Source organism: Bicyclus anynana, chromosome 9 (assembly GCF_947172395.1).
Source record: "Bicyclus anynana chromosome 9, ilBicAnyn1.1, whole genome shotgun sequence".
NCBI classification, from domain to species: Eukaryota; Metazoa; Arthropoda; class Insecta; order Lepidoptera; family Nymphalidae; genus Bicyclus; species Bicyclus anynana.
The window spans coordinates 4982325-4996849 of NC_069091.1; the positions used below are offsets into that span (position 1 = coordinate 4982325).

Below are 14525 nucleotides of genomic sequence, written 5' to 3' on the forward strand. Positions count from 1 at the left end.
CCGTATAAATAAAATGAAAAAAATCGGTTGTCTGTAAAGATGGTTTACTGACGATAGTTGAACGTGACAACGCCAGAAAATACTGATGGAATAGTTGCGTTTTTCAAAAGAAAGTTCCAATTAACGTATTTAAAACAATAAATAAACAAAATACTGATCGTTTTTCTAAAATACTGTTTAATAATCTTCATAGACCAGAATATATTTTATTTCTTGTAAAAAAGTTGGCAACCCTAGAGCGAGATATACTTTATTTCTTGTAAAAAAAGTTGGCAGCCCTAGATGAGGGAACGACGCATGACGTCATCTTTTTTCGAGTTTGCATCTGGCTTCATCGAATTATAAGACGTTGTCACGTCAAAAGCCTTTGAGAAAATTGGATTAGCAGTTTTTTTTAATATTCATACGTAATTAGAGGTACCTATATACGGTTCAAAAACTCCACCAAGAGAATAATGTAAAAAATCTAATTATGAGGAGAAAATTCTCAAAAAGTTATGACGTTCATAAACTTCGTTTGTTCTCACATTCTGAAAAGTTTATCTAAATTGATAATTGCTTTTGTTCAAACGTCGTGTTAGGTTCATTCCAATAATAAATAACTACCTACATATAAAAGCAGTTTTCAAATTGTATTTCTATTAAAAAAAAAATACCAAAAATAACAGCCAAAAATGAAATTTACCAAAAATATTAAACTAACTAAAAACTATGAACGAGCTATGTTAGGAGTATCTCTGCGTGATCAAATCAGAAATGAGGAGATCCGCAGAAGAACCAAAGTCACCGACATAGCTCAACGAGTTGCGAAGCTGAAATGGCAATGGGTGGGGCACATAGTGCGAAGAGCCGATGGACGTTGGGGACCCCGCACTAGTAAGCGCAGTGTTGGCCGACCCCCCTCCAGGTGGACTGACGACATCAAGCGAGTCGCAGGGATTCGCTGGATGCAGGTGGCTCAGTATCGTGATGTTTGGAAGTCCCTACAAAAGGCCTATGTCCTGCAGTGGACGTCCATCGGCTGATATGATGATGATGATGATGAACTAAAAACTGATACGATTACTCGCATCACAGCGCGTCGTTATTACAAAAAATATTTGAGAAAAAAGATTGCTTGACCTATATCACCAGGACTCTTACGACCATTAATTTATTTCTAACTTTGTTTCCATACTGGCTGGCTGCAGCTGAACGAATCACTAGTGTAGCCAAATTGACGGGTTTTGGAGGATAGTCCTGACTCAAAACAGGTTTGTAATCAACTTGCACTTTTTTCTTCATTATCAGTTTAGTTTAACGTAACCAGGCCATCATTCATAGCAGAGGGTACCTAAGTGGAGCATAGCACAACCATAACACGTTGCAAGTGCGAGTTGATAGGTTTAGGGTGATAATGATAAACTCTTTGACGACTAATCACACTAATATTATAAAAGGCGAAGTTTTGTGTGTGTATGTTTGTTTTTATGCCTCAACTACTGAACCGATTTGGCTAAAATTTTTACTGGATATAGATTTTGTCGTTGATTGATACAAAGACTAAGACTACTAAAGATAATGAACGGGATCAACGGCTCAACAAGTTCTCAAAGGCACGTGGGTGTAACAACTGCCACTTCCTTACTGCTAGCTGGGAGATTTTTACTGATTTTTTTAAGAGGAAATATAAACTCAGTATTTCATAGCCCGACTCAGGACTCTAACCCAGGATAAATAAATACTACTGGTTTTTTGTTCTAATGTGTGTAATTGATTTTTTCTTAATTTCGTATCATATATAGCAATTTTATTATTTTCATAAAAAAATATTATTAACCTCTATAAAAAGGCAGGTAATAAGGGATAAGGGTTATCGGCAGCGAACTTTGCAATTATATATCCGAGCATTGTAATACTCCAGTAAGACCGTGAAAGTTTAATAAATTAATTGTTACTAACAATTTTTGCCCACAACTCGTATTGTTAGGGACGCCTAGGACATGTCGAAATTTTTCTTCAAGCGTACTGTTTGAATACAACTCAATATATTCAAATTAAATATCCATCAAAAAGTTTACTCTTAAAAGAGAATTGTCAGTTAAAATAGTAAAAGATTTAGAACTTCTAAAAACCTATTGTCATCGCTTCCAATAGAACCACACCACCAGAACACAAGAATAATTTACGTTACTTTAATTCAGATCCAGCTAGATCGAGCTGCCTTCAAAAATGAATACTCAATCTCTCAAATAGACGCCCGTCGGACTTAAATTTTAACGAAGCCGGACTGAATGTAATCGATTCAGAGAATAAAATATAATAAGGATAGATAATAGCAGAATAAAGACGAGTCGTTGTGGAAGTAAACCGAATATTAGGATTTTTGTCTCACTCGGTCATATTAGCTTCAAATAACATGACTGATTGTACCAAATTTCATTGTTAAGTAAGTATAGTAAATTTTCAAAAGTGTAGAGTTGTTTGTTAGTTTGTTTGTCACCTGCTATCGGTTTAACCGCTGAACTTGACCTTTGGCCTATTTATAATTATATAATAATCTGGTCCCGTTTTAAAAACCTAGAACGAATAAAACAAATACAAACTCGTCTTTTCCATTATCTTCTGTGTACTTAGTGCTTAAACAATTACGACTGTCTGCGACGGTAAAGATATGAAAGTCAACACAGGTAATGAAAATGAGTAACGAGTAAAAATGAGATTAATTACTTAGTAAATACTTTGATATTAAAATTGGCTGGAAGCTTTATTGTACACTGAAAGGTGGATTTTTAAATTCATATTCCTTTTATTAATTGAGAAAGTTATACCTGTATATTTTGTATTTTTTTTAATTTTTGCGGAAATATAAAGTTACAATAAAGTCATACTCATAGGTACAAATTAAGGCTATGATGATTCCAAAAAAGCTTTAGTCTAGATCTCACAACAATCTCAGCTAGGTATTTTGTTAACACAACATTATTTAGAATCAAGCACCTTAAATATGCCTTAGATACAGCAATTCACTTAAGGCAATCGTTAACGATCAGTGATTTTTGACAAACATACATGTCAAACTTGACTGTTTGATTAAGAAAATGTATAACAAACAAAATCGCAAACGAAGATCAAACACGTTTGATTGAAAAGTTGACGAAAAGTTTGATCGTAAACGGGATCTCTTACAAGATATTTCATTCTTAAAAATTGTAATCACATTTAGGTACTTAGAAAATTCCTAGAAATATTCCTTGAAGGACGACGATGGTTTTTACAGAGAGTTTTTTATTTTTTTTAAGGGTCGGGTAGTGTATAAGTAGAGTAGGGATAGGAAAGAAGTGCAAATAAATCACAGGGAAGCTTGACCGGGTCCGCTAGTTGTAAATTTTATGTGTTTGACAAAAGTTGAAATTGGGATATTCCAAGACAGTCCTGTTTTTGAATTTATTTTTCTAGTTACAGTATTCTTAAGTATTGGCCTGGAGCCAATGAGCGGAGATTTCTTAGATGTCACTTTTTCGTCGGTTCTCTTCGCAAAAGGCAAAAAGGAGAGGAAGCCATTATATTGATTTATGAAACAACGAGGCACAGCCTTCGAAACTGCTACTGAAATATTAAGGTGAATACCAACTCTGAATACATACTAGGCTGTAATAGCGGCTATAAGTCCAAGACTTCTATTTAACTAGATACCAAAAGTCGTCCATCCAAAAATTTTTAATAAAACTGCTGGAAATATGACGTTATATTTTAGTTTTGAATCGATGTAAACATTGATTGTCTCAATTGATTACATGCTTTGTTTACTTTTGTATGTCATTGAATACATGTGACAGTCATGTCATCATCATAAGTTTCTACTTATGGTATGGTGGGCATTAGGAAAGCCCACCAGAGGAGTGGGAGTGGAGTATAAGTGGAGTACCATCATTGGCGTATCTAGGATTATTTCCTAGAGGGGGCGTAGCCCCCGACATCAAGCATATTATTAGTATCATAATAGAGTTCTATATCGGAAGCCCAGAATCCTAGGGTGGGCACAGGGCTGTTCTAGGGTGGGCACGGCCCTCCCCCCCTACTATATGAGCCTATGAGCACCATAATCAATCACAGATTATGATGATAATTAGCATCTCGCAGTCGCAACACATTCTAATAACACGTCGTACAATGTGCACGTCAAGCTGAGGCACAGGTCCTAAATCTTATTTATATTCCAGTTATTACATTATCATCATAATATCAGTCAATGGAAGTCCACAACAGGACATGGGTTTTTATAGGGACTTCCAAAACCACGATCCTGAGCCATTTGCATCCAGCAGCTCCCTACAACTCGCTTGATGTCAGTGCACCTGGTGATGAGTCGACCAACACTCAACACTGCGCTTTCTTATTTCTAGTGCGAATTCCAACACCACAAAGTTCTTCGGGTGTTAACGAAAAAAAAACAAAAGGAACAACCCGTTAAATTTTAAATGTCCGTCTGTATCTTTTTTACAAAAAAAATATATGAAATTGATGAAAATACTGAATTGATACCTTTTCTAAATGTCAGTATTAGTACTACCACGATCTGTGATAATCGTGGATAAACTGGTAACTACGTTATGAACTGCATGAAGAATCTTAGCTACTGAGTACCGACAGTATTCGCCAGAGGGCACGAAATTCACAGTTGAGGTTCTCAACAATTTAACCACAGCTGACGTAAATGTGAAGGTTAGGCATAGATGGCGTTATAATAAAACAGATGGTTCTGTTTAAAGAATTTCCATATTAGAACATTTTATGGTTGATGATTATTACAACAGACTGAATAAATAGTATTTACAATTTTAGGATTATGTAAATATTTTACATAGAAGTGATCTTACCTTATCATTAAGAATGTTAAGATTTTATATTAAAAAAAATTTGGCAATTAGGTATTCTTTGTCAAGCGTAAGTTTTAAATTAAACGAGCAAACTGCTTATTAAAAATTTAGCTCACTTTGACTCATAATCCTAATATTAGTAACTATGTATCGTCATTATATTTTTTTTTAATCATACCCTCCTCACAACGGAAGGGATCTAAGCTAGACTCCTCAAATTTCAGAGCGACCAATATCTTTGTTTTACGTATTGGTAGATTTTTCTTTTAAGAAAAATCCCAATAACGTAATTTTTTTTTTGTTTGTCTGACCCAGAATTCGGACCATAGACCTTATTGCCCATAGCTGAATCAGCTAACCACTTATGAGGTAGTTTAGATACAGTAGAACCCGTTTAAGACGATCACGCTTAAAACGATTTTTCGCTTAATACGTAATTTTACGCCAGTCCCTTGAAACGCCAACTTGAAACGTGTTTTCATATATTTTCTAACGCATAATACGACTCGTCATCCCGTTTAATACGCCTACACGTCACACGCAAATGCATGCAAATGCGACAAATAAATTACAACAGATAGATCAGGACATCACAAAGGACTTAAACAAGGTTGCAGGACAAGACTAATACATGATATCTTAAAGAACTGAAAGACAGCAAACGACCCTTGACATGATGCGATTCTAAACTGAAAATTTTGAAGACGCACTGCAAAAGTAAAATTTAATTGAAAATTCCTAATTACTAATGCATCAAAATCTATTAGTCATATATGATTACTTTAAGTAGCATAATTAGGTAGTCTTTACACCAAATACACAAATTTTTATGTCTGTGTATGTGTACATTTGTCGTTATATTTTTCACTATCCCCCACCAATATCTCGTATTTATCTCGTATTATATCTCGTTTTCCCGTTTAAGACGCGTTTTTAGTAGGGTCCCTGCGAAATCGTGTTAAACGGGTTCTACTGTAGTTTGGAAATGATAAATTATTTATTAAAGCCTTTTTACAAAGCAATTGTGGTCCACACCTTTATAATAGACTAACTAACGATGATTAATACGCCATTTATTACATTAAAAGGTCGGGCTCGTTTCATAGTCAAGGTTCCGCCTCTAAATCTATTTTTATAGCTACAAGTTGCCATTTTTAGCGGTGCAAATGCCATATTGTTATGCAAACTGATTGTCAATAAAAAATGCTTTAGTTTTGCGTTCGACGAAAATGAACAATGCTATTTAAAGTGGATGTGATATAGATGTAATGTATATATCTATCTTGATTTGAGAAGGTCATATTGTGATATCGTATAAGATTGATTAAGATTTTTGACGGTCTCCGTGGCGCAGTGGTATGCGCCGTTGACTTACAAGACGGAGGTTCTGAGTTCGATCCCTGGCTGGGCCGATTGAGGTTTTCTTAATTGGCCCAGGTATGGCTGGTGGGAGGCTTCTGCCGTGGCTACTTACCACCCTACCGACAAAGACGTATCGCCAAGTGATTTAGCGTTCCGGTTCGATGTCGTATAGAAACCGAAAGGGGTGTGGATTTTCATCCTCTTCCTAACAAGTTAGCCCGCTTCCATCTTAGATTGCGTCATCACTTACCGTTAGGTGAGATTGTAGTCAAGGGCTAACTTGTAAAGAATAAAAAAAATAAGATAGATTTTGTTCATACTATATGGTGTATATCGAAAAAAACTTTCATAGTTAAATTCTTGTAAACGAACAAGTCATCGCAGTAACTCGTGACTATTGTGTTTTTTTTTTAATTTTCTTAAGTTACTAAAGTTTTGTCTAGTCTAGGCTTTGGGCTTAGACAATTACTACCATATAGCAACATCAGCATTACCAGCACTGCTAAGTTCGAGTCTCTTCTCAGAATGAGAGGGGTTAAGCCAATAGTCCACCACGCTGGCCCAATGCGGATTAGCAGACTTCACACACGCAGAGAATTAAGAAAATTCTCTGGTAGTAGGTTTTCTCACGATGTTTTCCTTCACCGTTTGAGACGTGATATTTAATTTCTTAAAAATGCACATAACTGTAAAGTTAAAGGTTTGAACCGAATTCAAACCCACAACCTCCGGAATTGGAGGCAGAGGTCATATTCACTGGGCTATCACAGCTCTAGCAGTAACACCAACAGGTAATTAATTATTTTTAAATGGATTTTAATTTAAAATAATTAGAGATTAAAATTGTTTTCTAGGGATCCATTTAGTTTTTTTTTTAATTCTCTACAAATTAGCCCTTGACTACAATCCCACCCGAAAGTCGACTTACTTGTTAGGAGTAGGATGAAATTCACACTCCAATCGGTTACTACATGACATCGTACCACAACGCTAAATCGCTTGGCGATACGGTATTGGCATGTCTTTGATGGTAGGGTGGTAACAAGTAACAGCCGAAGCCTCCCACGAGCCAAACCTGGACCAATTAAGAAAACCTCAATCGGCCCAGCCGGGGATCGAACCCAGGGTCTCCGTCTTGTAAATCCACCGCGCATACCACTGCGTCACGGAGGCCATTAAGCTGTGTAACAACAAGAAGTTATCCATGGATGATTATGTTTGTAACATTAGAATTTACAATGTTATATTACACTGGTTTTAAACAATTACCCAGTAACAAAGCCACGGTGTTCGCTTTTCATGCACACCTACGTAATATTATTACTTAACGAACCATATGACAACTCAACTGTACAACTGCCTGTCGTAAATCAGCGGATAATGGAGTGTTGTATTATGTTAACACAACTTGGACCTTTGCAAACACTTCCTTACTTTATAAGTCCTTATGTCTATGAAAATAAAGGTGTTTTCATTCCATCGCATTAGTGTGCAGGACTTGTGGATCCTTCAGCTAATCGCGTTATGAGTAACGCCCTCACTGAATAATAATAGATGGAAAGGATTTAAAAAATGGGCTGCGAAAAGCGGATTTTCTCTGTGATGATTTTTTAATTTCCGTGTCTAATGCTGTAATGTTATTATTTTTGTAAGATGAATGGAAAGGGACGATATTTTAAAACAGTTTATTTACTTAGAATGTGAAAAAATATTATCTGTAGGTATACTATTATGTACCTACTCATAATTCATCATTATACCTACTGATAAGTAATAATGAAAGCTATCGATTTTATTTATACAGGTCGCGCGACTATTAATGTGGTTTTAAATTAGGCTATTAAAATACGAAAATAAAAAGAATATTAAAAAATAAAATAGTGAATAAAAAAACTCACCTATAAAAGTTTTGTTGCCGCCACTCCGTCGTTTCTCTCTTAGCTTGTTCTTAAGTATCCTCCTCTTCAAACGGTTAAGTACTACGTCGGCCTCATCTACACTTTCTGAGGATGAAGTGCGTTTAATTCGCACAGCACCACTCACTGAGTGTCGTCGTTTCCTTGTAAATGTACTCTCGTTTCTTTGCCATGGCTCAATTTCCGATATACCGCGCCTATACATTTTCAAGCGTTTTTTCATCTCGCAATCAGCTGCTACGTCAGTCGGGATGTTATTGAAGTCATTGTCTGTTGTAAAATTCTCATCTATTTTACAATTTCGCCAGGAATTTTCTGAATAAAATACTGGCGATATTCTCGGCTTCGTTTCGTCGCGAGAATTTTGCGGCGAAGCTGTTGTTTGGCGTAGGTGTGAGGTAAGCCAATTCGGATTAGATATTGGTCGGGCAGGTAAGCTTCTTAGATAGGTGTTGAGAAAGGAAACTTTATTTTGAGGAAGTTTATAAATAACGTTAGATTTTGATCGAGGCAATGTATGACATTGAAAGGCTTTCGCACGTTCCGATAATCTTGCATCGTTTAGAGATTGTGATGTTTGAAGTCCTAAACATTTTTCATTATCATCCACTACCTCATCATTTGCTTCACTTGGTTCATCTAGAGATATTGTGGAAGTTTGTTGAGAAATTTGAGTGGAATCTATGTCATTCTCCAGTAGCGTTGTTTTACAGTTTGATAATTTATCATTAGAGGTAAAATCCTCGCAAGTTTCATTGTCGGAACTTTTATAGCTACTCACTTCGCTCGGGCCCTCCGAATGGAAAGGCGTGGTTTCGAGGCTATTTGTTTGCAAATTGGTAAAGTTGTTTACCGTAAGTTTACTTGGAATGTTTGTTATACTGCTACTATTTTTAATTATAATGCTCGGCTTTGTATTTTCGCAATTTTTGTTAATCACAACCGGATTATGATAAACACGAGTGTATATTTTATCACCAGAAATAGAATTGTGTTTTCTAACAATTTTCCTGTTAATGACGTGTTTGTAATCTTTCTCGTTCATAGACTGACTTGTTTTAAGACTAGGTTCACAAGAGTCGTGGCTTCTAATTGATATGTTTTCATCATTTGTTTCAACTAACAAATTTCCTTCAGAATCGAAAAGTTGAATAGTAGGAAATCTTATACCAGGAGAATGATTTCGCGTCCGCAGCTCCCATTTCTTTTGATTTGACTTCCTTAGTTGGATACGAATCACGTTATCATCTATTATTGGGCCATCACTATCACTCGAGTCCTCTTTTTCCGCCATTTTGCAAACTTTTCTTTGTTATTTACGACAGACATTTGTGAGATTCCTAAACAAAATGACAAATATGTAAAAATTACATTACTTAATATTGAACTGATTGTTTACACTCAACGGCACAGTTTGGCATGTTTCCAGCCATTCTTTGGCATTCACTTTAAAATAGCACCAATGTCAATTTTGTTTTCCCACATACACAATCACGCTTTTTCTGAATTTTATCATAATTTATGTAATAACCGATTTAATAACTGACACACGTTAGTTACATGTGCGCCGTAATATTAACTGAACTCACTGTAACGAAAGGCAACGAAGTGAGGTGATGTTGCAAGGATTGCATAATTCGCGTGTTTGACGTTTATCTGATGCATCTAACAACTTTGTGGCAAGATCACCCGCGTTTGATATAAAAACGAAAACTTGTCAGTGAACTAGTATAGTTTATTTTGCATGAGCGTGGGACTCTGCTCGTTCCGCGTCTCCGGACATTTCTGCACTGAGAGCAAACTGCTAAATAGACGCGGGGCACTATAAATAGTGAAACGCGCCGACAATCTGGCTGGCTCCCCTTGAACCTAGCGCGTAACAAACATAATCTGCGTCCACGCAACTGTTTACACTGACACAGTTTTTCTCTTGACCACGAGACGGTGCCATGTGCACGTGACTAATGACCAGCTGTCACAACAACTGCAGATGTTCCTTCAGAAGGTTCGCTCCTCTAATATGAACAACATTTATAAGTTTATAAACACTTTGTAAGTTATGTGTGCCTCGTATCGAAGTTTTATACAATATACAGGAATAGTTATTATTGACTAATTTATGTCTCGATATATATATTTAACTGATATTTAACTGACTGTAAAATATATTTAACTGATACTGTTGTACCAGTACCTAGATATATCACCCATTACATTTATTGTATTAAGTAATATTTCCGAATGATTTCTTGTAAGAGAAAAGGATTTTTAATTGACTGCCGAAACATACCTAATTGTGCGTAAATGTTATGTATATTATAATTGTATAATTATGTATAATTATGTACCTATATATGTAAGTATGTCTATTTTGTTGGCACGGTCTATAGCCTAAATAGTTTGACGGATTTCAATATAATTCTAAGGTCATGTCGTTAGATTCCTCTCAGATGTGACAGTGAAATCATCATTATCAGTGTATTTTACAGACATCATGAACAACCCCTATTCGGCTCATTGTTGAGCACGAGTCTCCTCTCTGAATGAGAGTTGTTAGGCTAATAGTCCTGGCTATTGCGGATTGGCACAATTGATACACGTAGGGAATTAAGAAAATTTATAGGTGTGCATGTTTCTTCACGATGTTTTTCCTTCACCGATTGAGACAATTGTCATTTAATTTCTCAAAATGCATATAACTCAAAAGGTGCACGCTCCGGAGTGGATTCAAACCTACGCCCTCTGAATTGAAGGCAGAGATTATATCCACTGGGCTGTCACAGTTCATATCTGAGTTCATCGAGTCTTATCAGATATCAATGACAAAGCGAATTTTGGTGCTTTTAAAAGCACGGGCGTGTAACAGCATCAACTTCCCAACTCCAGGCTGAAAATTTTTGTTGGAAATTTCTCAGAAGATAGTAAAGCGCTGTATTTATTTTAAAAAAAAAAAAAGAATATTTGCCATATTTTTTGTAATATGACCAATATTCTCCTCCAACTAGTCAAGAAAGACTGTGCTAGGAGTGGGTAAGGGTAACGGGATGAGGATTGAACCATCACCCTTTGGTGATGAATCCAACCGCTCTTACCGTTGAGCTATTGAGGCTTTCACAGTCCGGTTAGGACTCAAACCCAGAACCTCGTGATCTGAAGCCAGAAGCTAACCACTCAACCAACGAGCCCGACAAGAGGTAGGTTTTCAATGGGTATTTTATTCTCGTATAATAATTCAGTCAATTTAATAATAACACGAGAAATTTAATATATCAAATTCAACCTAAAACAAGAACATATAGAACGTATTTTTAGGAACCAAATCAAATATCTTTTCGGCGTGACTAATTCAACCTAGATTTTTTGCGTTGTTCCATTACTAAAAAAAAGGTGCAATCGTGCTAGTTCCAGTTGACTTGTTAGCTAATTGAGTGAGTTAAAATGTATGCACTTAGCTTCGCTAAATGCTTGGCGGTACGCCTTTGTCGGTAGGGTGGTAACTACCCGTGGCTGAAGCCTGCCAGCCAGACCAATTATGATAATCTCAATCAGCCCAGTCCGGAAACGAACCCAGGACCTCCGTTTTGAAACTGCATTACATACTTTGTTTACTTGCTTGATTTACCATACAACTTTTAAATTCTTCTGCTACTATAAGCAAATTCTAAGTTAACCCCATCCTTATCGGATTAGTATTTTTTGAGAAATTCGCGGTAATACATACTTACATAAAGCGGTTACGTGTACCTAAGTATGTATTTTTGAATTAGGCTAAAAATAACATTTTAACATCTTGGCTTCCAGAACTAAGAAGTGTAGCAGTTGGCTGAGAATATCAACCTGAACGAATTCAAGCTGGCTTGTTACACTTTATCAGATTTACTCAAAAAAAATGATGGTGGCTTCAGCCGTGGCTAGTTATAACCCTACCAGCAAAGACGTATCGCCAAACGATATCGCGTTTCGGTTTGATGTGTAGAAACCGAAAATAATCTTTTTAACAAAAAAAATTAATAAACTACAAAATCACAAAGATAAACTAAAAAGCGAAATATAACATTATGTGCTACTTTCGCTTTTTAGTTTATTTTGTGATTTCGAAGTCGGTTAAATTTTTTGTTAGGAAGATTTTATTTTTCTGTTTTTAGTGTGTCCTTGATTTTCTTGTGCATTTAATTTTCATAAAAATCAGTTTAGTAATTTTGTGTTAAAATGAAAATAATGAAGTGGTGCTTTCGTTTAGTGAACGGAAGCGCAATTTCGTTACTTTAATTTTAACACAAAATCACTCAACCGATTTTCATGAAATTCAAATGGGATCAATCTGGAAGTATACTCTTTCAATCAAAAAAAATATTTTTGAAATTGGTTTAGAAATGACAACAAACATAAAAAAAAAGAAAAAAAAACAAAATATGCGTCGAATTGAGAACCTTGAAGTCGGTTAATGATTGTGGATTTTCATCCTACGTCTAACAAGTTAGCCTGCTTCCATCTTAGATTGCATCATAGCACATCAAGTGAGATTGTAGAAAACAATGTTACTTATTACTAAAGTATAGTAAAGTATACTGAAGTAAGTAAGTAAAGTATTTTGGAAGTATGCTAGTAGTCCGAAATAAATTGAAAAATGTTATAAACTGAGATTACAACTCAATACTCCTGTACTATTATTGCAAGTGGCATAGAATTCAATCGCTCGGTAATCCCGGCAATATGCCACCATCTGACGCCTCAATGGGAGTAAATATTGCCTTTCTCTCAACGAACCTCACTATTGCTTATTATATTCTAGCAGGCGATTCATAACATCGTTGTTTGTAATATTTACTGCTTTTTACATAGTACTCGAATAAAATAAACGTAAACGATTTAAAAGGAAAATGTATCTGTATAATCTAACACGTAATTTGTATTAAATTAAATGACTAGCAAATACTAAGCGCAAAACTCAAGAACGGTTCGAAAAATATTATTAACAGATATTTTTTTTTCATATTTTTGTAAATGTAAAAGGAAGCTTTGTATGGCGAGAAAAAACGCAAAAACAGTGAGAAATAATAAAAAACAATTGAGGAATTAAAAACCATACTATAACTTGAATCATTGTTTTCAGAAGGAGGTAAACCGCCGTAACTTTCGGGAAATTCCGGGACATCTTTTCGTCCAAAATTCCTCAGTACCTAAAGACGAAAGTCTTCGAACTGTGCGTGTTGCCAGTGATGACTAACAGATCCGAGACCTGGTCGCTATCTGTGGCCCTTATAAAAAGTCTCAAAGTCACTCAGCAGCCATGGAGCCAGCTATGCTTGGAGTTTCTCTGCGTGATCAATCAGAAATGAGGAGATCCGCAGAAGAACCAAAGTAACTGACAAAGCTCAGTGACTCGCGAAGCTGAAGTGGCAATGGGCAGGCCACATAGTGAAAAGCCGATGGACGTTGGGTCCCAAAGTGCTGGAATGGCAAATGGTAGGTGCCATATGGACCGAGGACATCAAGCGGGTTGCATGAAGCCGCTGGATACAAATTTGGATTTATTTTTAAGCACATAGGCCGTTTTTATCTATGCGGGTTTATCTAGTTTATTTATTCATCTATGCGGGTAAAACCGCGGGGCATTGCTAGGTGTATAAATAATACCCTGATTTACATTTAATCTAATTTAATATTTGTATATCAAGAAAATTCAATTTTTACGCTACTTTCCTCCAATCTCGGAGCATCATTAGCAGTGATGAATAGCCAGTACCGTCAGGTGTAGCTAATGGTTAATAAGGTATTTAAGGTAAATCCGAGATTCCATTTATAACTTCCCATAATATTAAACGAAATTTTAGAAGACAACTTATACTTTATGCAAGTTGAGTCACAACCGTAATTTTGATTTTGCGACTAAATTTTATGTAAGTTCCACAATGTTACATAAGTCGTAATTTTTAAGGTGGTACTCCTGAGTATGGTGCATAATTATTATCTATAAAAGCAACGAAAAGTGTTCAGTACAATGAGAAAAAATGTTAGGTCAAAATTGCGGAAAAATTAAAAAAAAAAATTATCTCCTAAACTAAGCATCGTTACAAGGCATCAAAATTTTAGCTTTGAACGTCAACTGTCTGCCGTCAAAGATGGAAGTGGAATTCTTGAAGAAAGTGCAAGTTTATTCTACATTCAGAAGACCAAACATAAATATTTTTTTCAAGCCAAGCGATTTCTTGTATGAATGGCGTGTATAAACCGAAAGGGGTGTGGTTTCATTCTACTCCTAACAAGTTAGCCCGCTTCCATTATAGATATATTATACATCATCACTTACCATCAAGTGAGATTGCAGTAAAAAAAAAACAAAAATATAAGTATAATATAAATAACTGCGACTATAAAAATAAGTTAA

General features: G+C 35.8%; 1 protein-coding gene across 4 annotated transcripts in view; it reads right to left on the reverse strand.

The window, feature by feature from the left end:
• Positions 1–9972, reverse strand: part of LOC112047259 (uncharacterized) — a 145501-nt gene extending 135529 nt beyond the window's left edge. The window contains exon 1 of one of the 4 annotated variants that reach the window (XM_052883355.1): positions 8120–9972. In XM_052883355.1, coding sequence (XP_052739315.1) covers positions 8120–9431 — 1312 coding nt within the window. In that variant the 5' untranslated portion in view covers positions 9432–9972. The remainder of the gene's footprint in view (positions 1–8119) is intronic. The other 3 variants (XM_052883353.1, XM_052883354.1, XM_052883356.1) reach the window with 3 other exon arrangements.
• Between the last annotated feature and the right edge of the window lie 4553 nt (positions 9973–14525).